Source organism: Lithobates pipiens, unplaced genomic scaffold (assembly GCF_037356315.1).
Source record: "Lithobates pipiens isolate NorthernLeopardFrog02 unplaced genomic scaffold, aLitPip1_a1.2 Scaffold_30, whole genome shotgun sequence".
In the NCBI taxonomy this organism is placed as follows: domain Eukaryota; kingdom Metazoa; phylum Chordata; class Amphibia; order Anura; family Ranidae; genus Lithobates; species Lithobates pipiens.
In genome coordinates, this window is record NW_027507791.1 from 56506721 (window position 1) to 56523659 (window position 16939).

General features: G+C 45.6%; 1 protein-coding gene and 1 long non-coding RNA gene across 2 annotated transcripts in view; one reads left to right on the plus strand and one right to left on the minus strand.

Moving 5' to 3' along the window:
* Positions 1-16939, minus strand: part of LOC143942862 (uncharacterized) — a 57130-nt gene that overhangs the window by 6375 nt on the left and 33816 nt on the right. The window contains exons 4-5 of the mRNA XM_077464268.1: positions 10876-10919; positions 1436-1549 (exon numbers count right to left, since the gene is read on the minus strand). Of these exons, the coding sequence (XP_077320394.1) occupies positions 1457-1549; positions 10876-10919 (137 nt within the window). The 3' untranslated portion in view covers positions 1436-1456. The remainder of the gene's footprint in view (positions 1-1435; positions 1550-10875; positions 10920-16939) is intronic.
* LOC143942864 (uncharacterized) overlaps positions 15302-16939 on the plus strand; it is a 41060-nt gene continuing 39422 nt past the window's right edge. The window contains exon 1 of the long non-coding RNA XR_013264852.1: positions 15302-15533. This is a non-coding gene — a long non-coding RNA (uncharacterized LOC143942864). The remainder of the gene's footprint in view (positions 15534-16939) is intronic.

Consider the following 16939-nt stretch of genomic DNA (forward strand, 5'->3'; position numbering starts at 1 on the left):
AACAGTTAGATGGAGCCCACACACTGTCGGATTATCCGACAACACGGTCCTATCGGACATTGTCCATCGGAATGTCCGACCGTGTGTACAAGGGCTTACTGTTTTACCTCCTGTGAACCCAAGCTGTCACTGGAGTACTCACCTTTATTCCAGGCACTGTCCCCTGTAGAAGATCCGCTCTGTCTTACTGCTGGACTTCCTGTGAACCCGGGCTGTCACTGGAGTACACATCTTCAATCCAGCTCTGTCTCCTGTAGAAGGTCCTACTGCTGAATGTCATTACACCCACTTCCAATGAGGCCAGGCTGTCACTGGTGTACTTACCTTCAACCCAACACTGTCCCCTGTAGAATGTCTACTGTGTCTTATTGCTGGACTTCCTGTGAGCCTAAGCAGTCGCTGGAGTACTTCCCTTTAACCCAACACTGTCCCCTGTAGAATGTCTACTGTGTCTTATTGCTGGACTTCCTGTGAGCCTAAGCAGTCGCTGGAGTAATTACCTTCAACCCAACACTGTCCCCTGTAGAATGTCTACTTTGTCTTATTGCTGGACTTCCTGTGAGCCTAAGCAGTCGCTGGAGTAATTACCTTCAACCCAACACTGTCCCCTGTAGAATGTCTACTGTGTCTTATTGCTGGACTTCCTGTGAGCCTAAGCAGTCGCTGAAGTACTTACCTTCAACCCAACACTGACCCCTGTAGAAGGTCTGCTCTGTCCTACTGCTGGACTTCTTTTGAACCTAGGCTGTCACTGAAGTGCTTACCTTCAACTCAGCACTGTCTCCTGTAGAAGGTCTGCTCTGTTGTAATACTGGGCATCATTAAGCCCACTTCCTGTGAACCCGGGCTGTCATGGACACACACCCTGGAGGTGAATCATCATGCTAACCTGGGTTTAAAGTAACCCTGGACTGAGTGGTTCTCACATATCATTACAGGGAGGGAAGACCACCTGCCACTGCTACAGAAGAAAGGAAAGGACCATGGATATCACTGGACTAGCGAGACCCTTGGAAAAAAAAAGGTATGTATACCGTTATAGGGGGACATCAGGTAGGGGGTCAAAAAACATGGAGATGGGCTACAAATGCTTGAAAATTATTGGGCAATTGTAGCAAACACAGCTTCACTTTATTAAACTTTATTAATTTTGCCAAGTGAACATCCTGTTTTTCTAATAAAACCTCAAAGCTCCACTTTGAGATAATGGTACCTCTAAAGTTGTGCCCCCAAGTATGAACTGACACGTCATTCCTCGACTAAAGCAAAAGAGGGCACCACATTTCAAAGGTTGGACTTGAAGGACTTGTGTCTTTTTTTCGACCTCACCTAATATATGTAACGTAATCCCGCCCTCATCAATTCTAGAATAGGTTTACATACAGGGCTTTGGTTTACTATAGTATAGAGTTAATGTTTAGAAACACAGGTGTACCTTCCAGGGGCATTGAAGTCTTCAGTGCCAGATGTAGTGGATGAGATATAGGAAGAATGTTATCAAGGTGACATAGCTGGGTTGCAAAAATGATCCCGATGATTCTTCAGGATCCTAGAATTAAGAACAAGCAAGACAATTTTAAAGAACACATAATACTACAATTATGAAACACTTTCCCAGCCATGAGCTTCCAGCTACCCAGCATCCATGGCACTCTGGCCGAGTAAATATATATAAAAGCATGGGAAGGTATGCATTTTCATCTACAGACAGCAGGTGGCGCTGATGATGCCTTTTCACATAATTCCCAGGCTATTTTTATCTGCTTTGCTGTAGAAAAAATTTTTGTTTACAGAGCTTAAAAAGTTCACGATTAATGCTGAAATTTCCATCAATGATTCGTATGAGTGACTTCTTCTCCTGCTCTATTCGCACTTCTCCATCTAAAGTTTAATTTAGAGAAACAAACAGCTTCTAAATTGTTCTCTCTTTAAAGAAATTATGATGATCTTTAATTCTTAAGGCATCTTTTTGCTAAATGTTTTGGAATAGATTACAGAAGGATTGGAGCCAGGGCTGCTCTTAGCCCTTGTACACACGGTCGGACATTCCGACGGAAAAGGTCCGATCGGACGGTGTTGTCGGATAATCTGACCGTGTGTGGGCTCCATCGGACTTTTTCCATCGGAAATGTCCGACCAACAAAGTTTGAGACAACATGATCCGATTGGACTTTGTCCGCTCGTTTGTAGAGAATTCCGATCGGACAAAGTGCCACGCATGCTCAGATCAAATTACGAGACCAAAGCTATTGGCTACTAGCCGCAATGTAGTCCCGTCGTAACGAACGAATGTCATCACGTTATGAACGATTGAATTTTCCGACAACTTTGTCCAACCGTGTGTATGCAACACCAGTTTCGGACAAAATCCGTTGGAAAAAATCCGACGGATTTTGTTGTCGGAATGTCCGTCCGTGTGTACAAGGGCTAAGATATCACAAGGCCTCATACCGTGTACCTGACAAGGCTGCTTTCATTATTTTGTTAACATTTTTCACAATGCTGTTGGGGCGATTGGATCTAAACAGACCCCTATCACCTCAGTTTTGAGACAGAGAAAAAGACTGGGGACACGGATCGTCAATCCTTTCTCTACAGTCTCAGCTGCAAGGTAGATGAATGAACAGGAAGCATTCTGTACAGAGACTCCTGTTTATTCATAAACTGAAGCATCCTAAACACAATTTACAATGCTTCAGTTATGAATGAACACGGTGAATGATCAGTTTTGATCACTAACTGCGTTCATTCAGAAAAGGAAGGGGCTGGTAAATATGACATATTTACAGGTTGCTTCCCCTGCTCTCCATCCTGTAGTGATCCCATGTGCCCCGCAGCAGCTGGTGAGAGGGAGAGGAAGCTGTCAGTGCTGCTTGAGGGGCATGTGTGTGTGTGTGTGTGGGGGGGGGGCACCAGCAACAGGAGAAAGGAGATCATCTACAGGAGGTGGTGATCAGTGAGGTGGGGGGGGGGGCATTTGCCAGTACAGATCCCCTGTAGTTCCACCCTGCAGCAGCTTAAAGTCAATGGAAGGGAGTGGAAGCTGGCAGTGTGGTAGAGCTGTCGAGGTGGGAGGGCACACAGGGGGATTTGGGCTACAGGGGCAGGGGGAATCAGATCATGGACAAGAGGGGGTGATTGGTGCAGCGGGGTGATGGGCAATTACAGGAATCAATCCCCCGATCGATGTCCATGATCCAAATCTTCCTCCTGACTCAAAGGGTCTGGTATGGATTCTGGGGGTGTACCCCAGGCCGTATCTTTTTTGCTGTGGAGTTTCCCCTCAAAATCCATACCAGACCCTTAGGTATGGTCTTGGGGGGACCCCACTCCGTTTTTGTTTTTTACATTTTGGTGGGGGATACTCCCTCAAGATCCATACCAGACTCAAAGAGCCTGGTATGGATCTGGGGAGGGGACCCCACGCCATTTTTAAAATAAATTTGGGCGTCAGGTTCCCCTTCAAGATCCTCAGAACACAAGTCGCATGCCACAAGTTGGATCGTAATCTTAGCTGATCCGACTTGTGGCATACGACTTGTGCTCTGAGAATCTTGAATCCCACACCCAAATTTAAAAAGACTTACATTCAAATCAATGGGCTGAAATTGTGCCCAAGTTGGACCAAAGTAGGGAAGGAACCTTTATCAAAGGTGGACCAGTTCCTGTAAGACGGCTCTCATAGGGAACCACTGATTTTGACATGTCCTGCTCTCGAAGTCTGAGTGCACGTCAGGCCAGTGTGAACTGGCCCTAAAACCTGGAAGCTGATTGGTTTCTATGCACAGCTGCACCAGATTTTGCACCCTCCAGGCACTGATAAGGCGGCACTGATGGGCACTAATAGGCGGCACTGGTGGGCACTGATAGGTGGCATTTGTGGACACTGAGAGGTGGCACTGATGGGTGGCACTGATAAGGTGGCACTGGTGGGCACTGATAGATGGCATTTGTGGACATTGAGAGGTGGCACTGAGAGGTGGCACTGATGGGCAGTGATGGGTGGCAGTGATGGGCACTGATGGGTGGCAGTGATGGACACTGATCGGCAATGGTAGGTGACACTGATAGGCAGCGCTGCTAGGTGGCACTGATGAGGCACTGATTGGCACCACTGGTGGGCATTGATAGGTGGCATTCGTGGGCATTGATAGGTGGCACTGATTTCTGACACTGTTACGTATTGGTGGGCACTGATTTGTGGCACTGTGGACACTGGAATGCGGCACTGGTGCACACAGATGAGGCCGATGTCCCTTTAAAAAAGGCCGGTGATCAAAGGAAACGATTACCGATCTTCTGTTTACATCATGTGATCAGCTGTCATTGGCTGACAGCTGATCACGTGGCAAGGGGCCGGGACCGGCCCCTTACTCCGATCTGAGTCTCATTGATTTGGTGATCACAGTGCGTGCTGCGGGGAGCGTGCAAAAGGGGGGACATCTATTGACGGCCTCCTGGCAAAGTAGAAGTGGATCTGAAGGGGTTAATAAACCGCCCCCTTTGTCTTTTTATACTTCTAAAGACTGAAAAAAAGTCCCCAGTGCTACACATGCATCAAATAAAAATGCGTTGGATTCAACTTCTGCGTCTTACTGAAGAGTTAAGATGACTGTGGTCTCTGCCATGCGCATACCTCCCAACTTTTTGAGATGGGAATGAGGGACATCTATCAGCAAAAGTATGCAGGCATAGGACACACCCCTTTGCCACGCCCCCTTAAAGGAGAATTGTGCAAAAAAAGAAGATTGGTTAAACCCACAAGTGCTTTTTTTACCACTAATATTCCTTAAATTGGCTTTTGGAATTTACAAATGCAGCAATTTCGAAATCAGATGAAAGGTTTAGAGCTGGAAAACACTTTTTGTTAGATAAAAAGTGAATTTTTATATAAAATGATATAGATCAGACCAAAATGAGGGACAAATGAGGAGGAATGAGGGACATTGCTCCAAATCAGGGACAGTCCCTCAAAATCGGGGACAGTTGGGAGCTATGCATGTGAGCAGGTGACCATGATGTCCAGGCAGAGGCTGCTTCAGTGGAGGTATGAAAATGTATAAGGCAGCTTTTGAAACAGAACAGGGCCACTCGACAACCAGGGGGGTGCATTTACCTCTGTGCTTTTTAATGGAACCACTCTCATCCAGGGGCGGACTGACAACTCATGGGGCCCCTGGGCAATAGGACATTATGGGGCCCCCCAGGCAATCAGACATTATGGGGCCACAGAGTATACACAAACACACACACAGAGTATACAATCACACAGTATACACAGATATGTTTCTATTGGCTGAGAAAGTACTGGAGAGGTGGGGCAGCTATAATCTCGGGATTTTTAGACCAAAAGGATGTCGGTAAGGGACATTTCAGAGATAGATGTAAAAAAAAAACACATATTTTTACATACTGTCCCTGGTTTTACTGAGGCTGGCAACCCTGATGGGGCCCCCTAGTGGCATGGGGCCCTCGGGCAGTGCCAGAGTGGCCAAATGGTCAGTCCGCCCCTGTTCTCATCTTTATTTTTTCATAGTCGGCAGTTTTTCGAATATCAGAAATGTGTCAAAAATACACCCCCTAAAAATTTGCACAATGCAAAAACCACAAGACGTACAACTATGGCTTGTTCTGAGAAATCAATATAGCGGGGTAACCACAGCAATCAAGTGTGAATTTCTTTCGCAATAGAGCATAAACACTTACATTGACTTAGTACTACATATTTAGGTATTATATTTCCTTTTCTTAAAGCTAAACTCCAGGCAACTAAACTCCAGGCAGATATAAAACGAATGCAGCTCTGTGATAACTAATACATAAAAAAAAAATCTATTTTCGAAATGCAAGCAATGTGAGTACCTGAATTTGACCTCCCTGCAGAATAAGATGAGATTTAGCTACTGTAGATCCAATGACTCAAGACTGCTATGTGTGCTGGGTGTCCCATCCCACTTATACAATTGTGCTCATAAGTTTACATACCCTGGCAGAATTTATGATTTCTTGGCCATTTTTCACAAGCGGCGCACTTTTTTTTAGCCCAATTTTTTTTTATATATTGTGAAAGATAATGTTACGCCAAGTAAATTGATACCCAACATGTCACGCTTCAAAATTGCGCCCGCTCATGGAATAGCGTCAAGCTTTTACCCTCAAAAATCGCCATAAGCGACATTAAAAAAATTCTACAGGTTGCATGTTTTGCGTTACAGAGGAGATCTAGGGCTAGAATTATTACTCTCGCTCTTCCGATCGCGATGATACCTCACATGTGTGGTTTGACCACCGTTTTCATATGCGGGCGCTACTCACATACGCTTCTGTGCGTGAACTCGTCGGGACGGGGTGTTTTTAAAAAAAATCTTTTTCTTATTTATTTTACTTGATTTTATTTACTTTTACACTTTTAAAAAAAATAAAAAAAAATAAATGGATCACTTTTATTCCTATTACAAGGAATGTAAACATTCCTTGTAATAGGAAAAAGCATGACAGGTCCTCTTAAATATGAGATCTGGGGTCAAAAAGTCCTCACATCTCATATTTGGACTTAAATGCAATAAAAAAAAAAAATTTAATTTGAAAAAATTACATTGAAAAAAATGTACCTTTAAGAGGTATGGGCAGAAGTGATGTTTTGATGTCGCTTCCGCCCTCCTATGGTATAGAGACAAGTGGGGGCCATCTTAGCCTCACTCGTCTCCATACCCAGCAGATGAAAGGACCCGAGCTACCGACGGCTCCGGTAAGCGGTGGAGGGCGTACATTTTTTCCGTCTGACTTTCCGACGGAAACAGCCCACACATGATCGGATTTTCCGTCAATTTAATCCGATCGGACCTTTTCCATCGGAATTTCCGACCGTGTGTACAAGGCATAACTGTGGGGGAGGGGACTGACTGGAGGAGGGGAGAGATCGCTGTTCCTGGTCATTAGGAAAAGCAGATCTGTCTCTACTCCCCTGTGAGAATGGGGATTTGTCTGTTTACATTGACAGATCCCCATTCTGGCTTTCTGTGGAGCGATTGCGGGTGGCCGGCGGGCATCGTGGCAGCCAGCCACTAACACCGGCTCCGACAGCGCGTGCACATCCCCTATCGCTCTTAAAGCGCCCGACGTACACTGATTCGCCCTGGGGAGCCAACCTGCTGCAATATAATGATGGCAGCTGGTCCTTAAGTGGTTAAAATATTTAGCCTGTCCTGACGAAACGCGCTTGGTGGAGTTCTTTTTTCTTGTTAATAGTGCAGTGGTACATGATAATATCACTAGAGTCTAGAATTCATTTTTTTCATATTCATATGTTCATTTTTTGAGAAGAATTTGTTTTACCTTTGTACACATCAAAAACACTATCATTTTTTTTCATGTTTGTGGTCTCTCTAATTTTTGATGAAAAGCTCCCCATTCACTTTTTTTTACATAGTACTGACGCTTTTTTGTGGATTGTATTTTAAATCACCTCTATTCCACTCCCTTCTATGTTTGGTGGAGTTGATTTACTAAAGGCAAATAGACTTTTGTTCATTTTGCAAGGGAATTTTCAGAGCTTAGTCAGTGAGGGGAAGCTCTGCTGACTCCCACTGTCCAATCATGTGCAAGTGAAAATGGTTTTCTTGCACGTGATTGAGTATTCTTTACAAAGTGAAACTCCCCTCTCAATCGCATGAGAATCGTTGGAGTATTTGGGTGCCATTCTAGCAATAATCGTACACTGCAAAATCTGACAGGCTGGTTGTACCCAAGTTGATTGATTAACTTGGGTGCATTCAGTCTTGCCATACATGGTGATTCCCAGTGCAGGGACAAGGTCACCCAGCTCCCAGGGCAAATATTCCAAACTGCGCCCCCCCCTCCCCCATTCATGATGTGAAAGCTTAGGGGATCCTACACCCTGCAGTTACTTGCTTGTCAAAATCATATCAGCTGTCACTACTCCTGTCAGGCTTGCAACAGAAAGAAGGTGCCCCCAGTAAATAATTTTTCTGATCGCTGCATTAGTGTCACTAGTGTCGTTAGGTAGCTAGTTATTTTTTTAGGTTCACCGCCAGGTTTTTATAGCGTTAGGTACCCCGATATACTACCCAATAATGGTTTTAATCCCCTGATTGCCCCTAGTTAACCCTTTCACCAGCGATCACAGTATAAGTGTCACTGGTGACGCTGGTTAGCCAGTTAGTTATTTAGGTCCCCCATCAGGTTTTTATATAGCGCCAGGGACCCCCATATACTACCTAATAAAAATTTGAACCCCCTGATTGCCCCTAGTTAACCCTTTCCCCAGTGATCACTGTATAAGTGTTACGGGTGACTCTGGTTAGTTTGCTTTTTATAGCATCAGGGCACCCACCATTTATTACCCAATAAAGGTTTAACCCCCTGATCACCCGGCGGGTGATATCAATTAGGTTTTAGGGTCAGGGTCTGCGTCGCCCCAGGCAGCGCTAGGTTAGTGCCAGTACCGCTAACACCCACACGCAAAGCATAAACCTCCCATAGTGGTATAGAATCTGAACAGATCAATATCTGATCTGATCAGATCTATACTAGCGTCCCCAGCAGTTTAGGGTTCCAAAAAAACGCATTGTTAGCGGGATCAGCCCAGATACCTGCTAGCACCTGCGTTTTGCCCCTCTGCCCAGCCCACCCAAGTGCAGTATCGATCGATCACTGTCACTTACAAAACACTAAACACATAACTGCAGCGCTTGCAGAGTCAGGCCTGATCCCTGCGATCGCTAACAGTTTTTTTGGTAGCATTTTATATTTAAATCCGGAAGGCAGTGCTTGGTTTTTGGGGTCCCGTACGTGGCTAGGCTCCCAAAAAGTCCCCCACATGTGGTATCCCCATACTCGGGAGAAGCAGCAGAATTTATTTTGGGGTGTAATTTGACTTATGCCCATAGCATGTGTGAGCAATATATCATTTAGTGACAACTTTGTGCAAAAAAAAAAAAATTTAAATTCCTGCAACTTGTGGCAAAATATAAAATATTTCATGGACTCAACATGCCTCTCAGTAAATAGCTTGGGGTGTCTACTTTCCAAAATGGGGTCATTTGGGGGGGGGGGGTTTGTGTTATTTTGGCATTTTATGGCCTTCGAAACTGTGATAGGTAGTGAGGAGTGAAATCAAAAATTTGCACCCTTAGAAACCCTGACGGCAGTGATTGGTTTTCGGGGTGCCGTACGCAGCTAGACTCCCAAAAAGTCCCACATATGTGATATCCCCGTACTCAGGAGAAGCAGCAGAATATATTTTGGGGTGCAATTCCCCATATAACTATGGCATGTGTGAGCAATATATCATTTAGTGACAACTTTTTGTAAACTTTTTTTTTTTTTTGTGTCATTATTCAATCACTTGGGACAAAAAAAAAATATTCAATGGGCTCAACATGCCTCTCCACAACTTCCTTGGGGTGTCTACTTTCCAAAATGGGGTCATTTGGGGGGGGGGGTTTTGTGTTATTTTGGCATTTTATGGCCTTCGAAACTGTGATAGGTAGTGAGAAGTGAAATCAAAAATTTGCACCCTTAGAAATCCTGAAGGCAGTGATTGGTTTTCGGGGGGCCGTACGCAGCTAGACTCCCAAAAAGTCCCACATATGTGGTATTCCCGTACTCAGGAGAAGCAGTAGAATATATTTTGGGGTGCAATTCCACATATAACTATGGCATGTGTGAGCAATATATCATTTAGTGACAACTTTTTGTAAACTTTTTTTTTTTTTTTTGTGTGTCATTATTCAATCACTTGGGACAAAAAAAAAAAATATTCAATGGGCTCAACATGCCTCTCCACAACTTCCTTGGGGTGTCTACTTTCCAAAATGGGGTCATTTGGGGGGGGGGGTTTGTACTGCCCTGCCATTTTAGCACCTCAAGAAATGAGATAGGCAGTCGTAAATTAAAAGCTGTGTAAATTCCAGAAAATGTACTCTAGTTTGTAGACGCTATAACTTTTGCGCAAACCAATAAATATACGCTTATTGACATTTTTTTTACTAAAGACATGTGGCTGAATAAATTTTGCCATAAATATTTGACTAAAATTGAGTTTATTCGATTTTTCTTATAACAAAAAGTAGAAAATATCATTTTTTGTCAAAATTTTTGGTCTTTTTCCATTTATATCGCAAAAAATAAAAATCGCAGAGGCAATCAAATACCATCAAAAGAAAGCTCTATTTGTGGGAAGAAAAGGACGCAAATTTCGTTTGTGTACAACATTGCATGACCGCGCAATTACCAGTTAAAACAGTGCAGTGCGAAATTGTAAAAAGACCTCTGGTCCTTAGGGTGTTTATTGGTCCGGGGCTGAAGTGGTTAAAAGAGGAGGGATTAGGAAGAGGAATTAATAGAGAGCTAGAACAGGATAGAAAAATAGTTGCATAGCTAGATAGATTAGAAGATGAGGAATTAGAAAGAAGAATGAATAGATAGAACAGAGATAGATGAATATAGAAGGACAGATAGACTGACAAATAGTGATAGATAGATAGATAGATAGATAGATAGATAGATAGATAGATAGATAGATAGATAGATAGATAGATAGATAGACAGATAGATTAGAAGAGGAGGGATTTCAAAAGAAGAATTAATAGCTAGAACAGAGATAGAATAGTAATGGATAGAGTGATAGCAATATTATATATATATTAGACAGACTGATAGCCAGAAAGAGAGGAAGAGAGAGAAATTAGATAACTAGATAGATGGATTTGGTATAAATATATATATATATATATATATATATATATATATAGAGATAGATAAATAAATAAATAGATAGATAGATAGATAGATAGATAGATAGATAGATAGATAGATAGATAGATAGATAGATAGATAGATAATGGTACTTACCCTTTCATGAACAATTACTTCAAATTCTGAATAATCAAGTAAATCTATATAAAAAAAGCAAATGTTTCAGGTTAGAGTCCTTTGAGTACAAAACTGGAGTTTTGCCGATTGAAACGAATCATACTTTCATTTTATGGAAAAACGAAATCCAAACTACAGCCAGTTTAACCACTTCCAGTCCAGGCCAATTCTGACATATCTGTCATACATGTAAAAATCTAAAAAAATTTTGGGCAGAAAATTACTTAGAACCCCCAAACATTATTATTTTTTTTATTTTTTTAAAGCAAAGAATAAAATATCTGTTATTGCAATTTTTTATGTTACATGATATTTGCGCAGAGGTTTATCAAACTACTAATACCAATGATAGGGCACTGTTTACACCCACCAACCCCAGGGCATTTTCTACTCCCACTGGCTGCAGTCTGGCTCCCCTAAGTATGAAAGACAGTAAGCTGTCCTTTTGTATGTAACGATTGGAGACCCCTGATCTAGAAGGTCCATAGAAGCACCTCTCCAGCAACATTCAATTGATATTAATTACTAACAGAGGCGGCTCTCTAATTAGGCAAATTAGGCGATTGCCTAAGGCCCCGCAGTCTCAAGGGCCTCGCAATCGACTAATTTGCCTGTGATCAATGCGGTGGCAGCAAGTGCGGGGAGCGGGACAGTAGAGTCCTCTAGGTGGCGCAGTGGCTGGATGGCAGACGGCATGAGGGCGGCATATCCATGTGGGACCCTCACTTGCGCTTCTCTCTTGTGCCGCTCACCAGACCTCTCCTCCGCACCTGCCTCCTATTTGGTTCTGGGCTGGGGGGGGGGTTGCTGAAAAACCACCCAGCTGGATAGTCCCACCATGAGTGTGAAGAGGGAGGAACTCTTATGCTGCCGACCAGAGGAAAGGTGAGTGCCCGTGCCGTGCAGCCTTCCCTGTGTGCCTGAATAGGAGGAGCGGTGGGGAGACTGCACATAGATAGTGGAATTGATTTTTCCATATTACTCCATACAGCCGCTGAATGTCTGCAGGGAGGAGAGGTGATCATTCAGCGGTTGCATGGAGGAATATGAAAAAATCAATTCCACTATCTATGTGCAGTCTCTCCACCACTCCTATCGAACTTTTTCTGCATCCCCCGTACTCTCCGGCCCCTCCTTGTACTCCCTGGCTCCGCCCCTCTGTGTGCTCCCTGGCTCCGCCCCTCTGTGTGCTCCCTGGCCCCGCCCCTCCTGCTCTCCAGCCCCTCCGTGTGCTCACTGGCTCTGCCCCTTCTTGTACTCCCTTTCTCCACGCATCCTGCTCTTCAGCCCCTCCCTTTGCTCCCTGGCTCCGCCCCTCCTGCTTTCCAGCCCCTCCTTGTGCTCACTGGCTCCGCCCCTTCTTGTGCTCCCTTTCTCCACGCCTCCTGCTCTTCAGCCCCTCCCTTTGCTCCCTGGCTCCTCCCCTCCTGCTCTCCAGCCCATTCTTGTCCTCCCTGGCTCCACCCCCATTTCGCCAGCACCCCCTGCTCTCCAATTCTTTCTGCCCCCCCTCTCAAGCTCCCCCCAGCACTCTTCACCCCCCACCCTTAGCACTATCTGGCCCCCAGCACTCTCCACCCTACACCCCCTGCGGCTCTCTCTGGCCCCCAGCACTCTCCACCCCACACCCCCTAGCTCTCTCTTGCCCCCAGCACTCTCCACCTTCCACCCCCAGCACTCTCCGACTTCCACCCCCAGCACTCTCCACCCTCCACCCCCAGCACTCTCCACCCTCCACCCCCAGCACTCTCCGGCCCCCACCCCCCAGCACTCTCTGGCCCCCAGCACTCTCCCCCCTCTCCCCTCCCTTCCTTCCCTCTCCCCTCCCTTCCTTCCCTCTCTCTGTCCCCCTTCCCTTCCTTCCCTCTCTCTGTCCCTCTCTCTGTCCCTTCCCTTCCGTCCCTCTCTCCCTTCCCTTCCTTCCTTCTCTCTCTCTCCCTTCCTTCCCTCTCTCCCTCCCCCCTCCCTTCCTTTCTCCTCCCTTCCTCTCTCCTCCCTTCCCTCCCTTCCCTCCCTCTCTTCCCCCTTCCCTCGCTCTCTCCTTCCCTCTCTCCTTCCCTCTCTCTCTTCCTTCCCTCTCTTCCCCCTCCTTTTCCTCCCTCTCTCCTCCTCCCTTTCCTCCCTCCCTTCTCTCTCTCCTCCCTCCCTTCTCTCTCTCCTCCCTTCCCTCTCTCCTTCCTTCCCTCTCTCCCCCTCCCCTTTCCTTCCCTCCCCTTTCCTTCCCTCCCCTTTCCTTCCCTTCCCTTTCCATCCCTTCCCTTTCCTTCCCTCCCCTTCCCTCCCCTTCCCTTTCCTTCCCTCCCTCCCTTCCTTCCTCCCTTCCTCCCTTCCCTTCCTTCCTCCCTTCCCTCCCTCCCTCTCTCCTCCTCCCCTCCTTCCCTCTCTCCCCCTCCCCTTTCCTTCCCTCCCCTTTCCTTCCCTCCCCTTTCCTTCCCTTCCCTTTCCATCCCTTCCCTTTCCTTCCCTCCCCTTCCCTCCCCTTCCCTTTCCTTCCCTCCCTCCCTTCCTTCCTCCCTTCCTCCCTTTTCTCCCTTCCTCCCTTCCCTTCCTTCCTCCCTTCCCTCCCTCCCTCTCTCCTCCTCCCCTCCTTCCCTCTCTCCTCCCCATCCCTCCCTCCCCATCCCTCCCTCTCCATCCCTCCCTCTCTCCTCCCTTCCCTCCCTCCCTCTCTCCTCCCTTCCCTCCCTCCCTCTCTCCTCCCTTTTCTCCCTCTCTCCTCCCTTTTCTCCCTCTCTCCTCCCTTTCCTCCCTCTCTCCTCCCTTTCCTCCCTCTCTCCTCTCTTCCCTCCCTCTCTCCTCTCTTCCCTCCCTCCCTCTCTCCTCCCTTCCCTCTCTACCTTCCCTCTTCCCCCTCTCTCCCCCTTTTGCCCACCCTTTCTCTCCTCCCCCCTCTCTCTCTCTCCTCCCTCTCTCTCCCCCTCCCCTCCTCTCCTCTTTCCACCACTCTCTCCCCCTTTTGTGCACCCTTTATCTACCCCTCTCTCACCCCCCTCTCCCCCTCTCACTCACAATGTCTTGCTCCCCTCCCCCTCTCTCTCTTTCCCACCCCCTATCTCTCACAATCTCTCTCTTCCCCTCCCCTCTCTCTCCTCTCCTCTCTGTCTCCCTTCCCTACTCTTGCTCCCCCTGCACTGTGCTGGGATCCCCCCGCTCTACTTCCTCTGCGGATATGGAATGGCTCAGTGACAACCCCTCCCCATTCTCCCAAGACACAGGAAATTCTTAGAGGGGTTGCCACCTTGGTGGGCCCCAGATGTTTTAATGGCTGCATATGTCTGATGGGTGAGGAGGGTGCCCTGGAAGTGGTGCAGATGAACTGTTTGCTAGATCTGTGCATCTTTTTGCAGCCATTTTTTTTGCTTGAATTTTTTTCCCATTATGGGCGTGATTGGGGCCTCATGTGTAAGTTTTGCCTAAGGCCTCACAAATCCTAGAGCCGCCTCTGATTACTAACATGTTTCAAGGGACAAGAGCTCTTCCTCACAGATCAGGGAATTCTCAAAATCTGATTAAAGAAAGATCATAGACTGATCAAAATTCTCCTTTAAAGCAACAATCTATTCAATGTGGGCTTCTGAATTTTGGATTGTGTATGGTTGAGTTTACTTCCCTACCCAGGCTTTGGGGGTATTCTCACTGCCATCTAAGACACATTGCACTTTTCAGCCAAACTACCTTCTTCATATGTTTCTAAGAAGACTGCAATATGTGCCCTCTAGTGGATTCTTCATAGAAATACATTATATAGGGGTCTGTACGAGCTTACTACGGATGCACCAGTAGCGCATTGCCGCAAGAGGAAATCTGTGCCAACTGAGCATGTGCCAAAGACGCCTCAGTGCGCCAACCCACACCAGAGCAGAAGACCTGATGGGAGAAGTCAAGAAAATGCCCACAAGGCGCACAGAAAGTGACCTCAACCTGATGAAAAAAAGGCGGAAAAATGCCCAGAAGGCGCACAGAAAGTGAGCTCAACCTGATGAAAAAAAGGCGGAAAAATGCCCAGGAGGTGCACAGGAAGTGACCTCAACCTGACGAAAAAAAGGCGGGAAAATGCCCAGGAGGCGCACAGGAAGTGACCTCAACCTGATGGAAAAAAGGTGGAAAAATGCCCAGGAGGTGCACAGGAAGTGACCTCAACCTGATGAAAAAAAGGCGGGAAAATGCCCAGGAGGCACACAGGAAGTGACCTCAAACTTCCCTATATAAGCCCAGCCCAGACACTGCCAAATTGCTGGATTATCTTCAGCCCCCCCCCCCCCCCCCCCTGTTCTAGTTCTAGTGTGTGATCTGTCTGAATTTTTTGTGACCTGGAAACCTATTTGACTACTCTTGATTGCTGCTTGCCATTGACCTTGGCCTTGTACCTTGACCATTCTACTTCTTTGCCCCTTTTGTAGCTGCCAGTTTGGAACCGACCCCGGCTTGGATCTTGACCATTCTTCTTCTGATTAACCCTTTTATACTTCGTTGCCAAACTGGACTTGACCTCGGCTCAGATCTCGGACTAAGGCTTGCACGGTGCTCCACAAGAACCCGTGCCTCTCGGTATCCACCAAGTCTCTGTCTTCATCTCCAGAGGCTTCAAGGACCCAAGGTGCAAGGGAGGCCTCCCCACTACTTCGATCTCACCTCAGGTACATGGCCCTTGTGACAGGGTCTCATTTGGGTTGGTGACACCGGAAGCTTGGCTGAATGGTCCTACCATCACTACTGAATATGGGAGAAATATTATTATAGGTGGAATGGGGTATTGCTGCACTCACTGAAGGGAAATGTCTGAACCCAGAGAGAAAGATTGATACAGGAATAATGATGCTCTGTACTAGAAAATATATAAATTAAAATAGTTGTGTGTTGTGTAAACTTGTATAAATAAAATTCTAATAAAACCAACAAAGGTGAATATATTAAATGAAAAAAGCATATATGCAGGTAAGTAGATGATGGCTAATAATATATCAAATATATGACAAAGATAAAATATAATAATCATATGGTACCATGGATCAGTGATTTAGCATACACATCACTACATAGGGGTAAAAATAATTCATAACCATTGATGATATTATAATAGAAAGTGCAACAGTTAAAGGAAAACGTAAAAAAATAATAACGTAAAAAAAAAAAAATTATTAAAATAAGTTAAAAAATAAATAGCAAGGTGCAATAGTGCTGAGGACTAAATTAGAAAAAAACAAAACAAAAACAAAACAAAAAAACGTATAAAGTTTGAACAGTGGTCTGAGTTGACGGAAAATTATTTATATCAAATATCCATATAAAGGTGCATATAGTGAAGTAAAGTGCTAGCTATACAAAGTCGCATAAGGTGCAAATACGTTGTGTAGCGGCTATAACATAAGTCGCATAAAGCATAGGTGAACTTCAAATCAAAAATATCGCATAAAGTAAACTACAGGTGTAAGTAGCGTGCTGAGTGTTCTTCAATACATTAGGTGATGGTTAGGGTGATCCAACGGGGTTCAGTGTGATCCTAGGTGGTCAATTTATGGATGTCCCCTTACCTTACTGCTGTAAGGTTACAGCATATATTAAGTATGTCTTTAGGTATTCCTGGAGGTCTTTCCCTTTATGGATCCTAATATGGCAATTCCTGTTTGGCGTCCCTCTCCTACTCGCTATATGGTGCGTGGCCTCTTTAAGAGTTACTTTGGGGTATTTGCCGTAGGTAGTCTCATGCCGAGTATATAGGATTAAAGCATAAAGGAAGGATGCCCCATAGTGTAATATTTTAAGAAAATGCAGTATTTATTAAAGAAAATACACTTCAGGTACTCACAAACATAGGATGACAAAAGGCAATGTAAAAACGAGCAGCCAGAAGTGACGTTGGTCGAGCTCTTAATATATGCTGTAACCTTACAGCAGTAAGGTAAGGGGACATCCATAAATTGACCACCTAGGATCACACTGAACCCCGTTGGATCACCCTAACCATCACCTAATGTATTGAAGAACACTCAGCACGCTACTTACACCTGTAGTTTACTTTATGCGATTTTTTTTGATTTGAAGT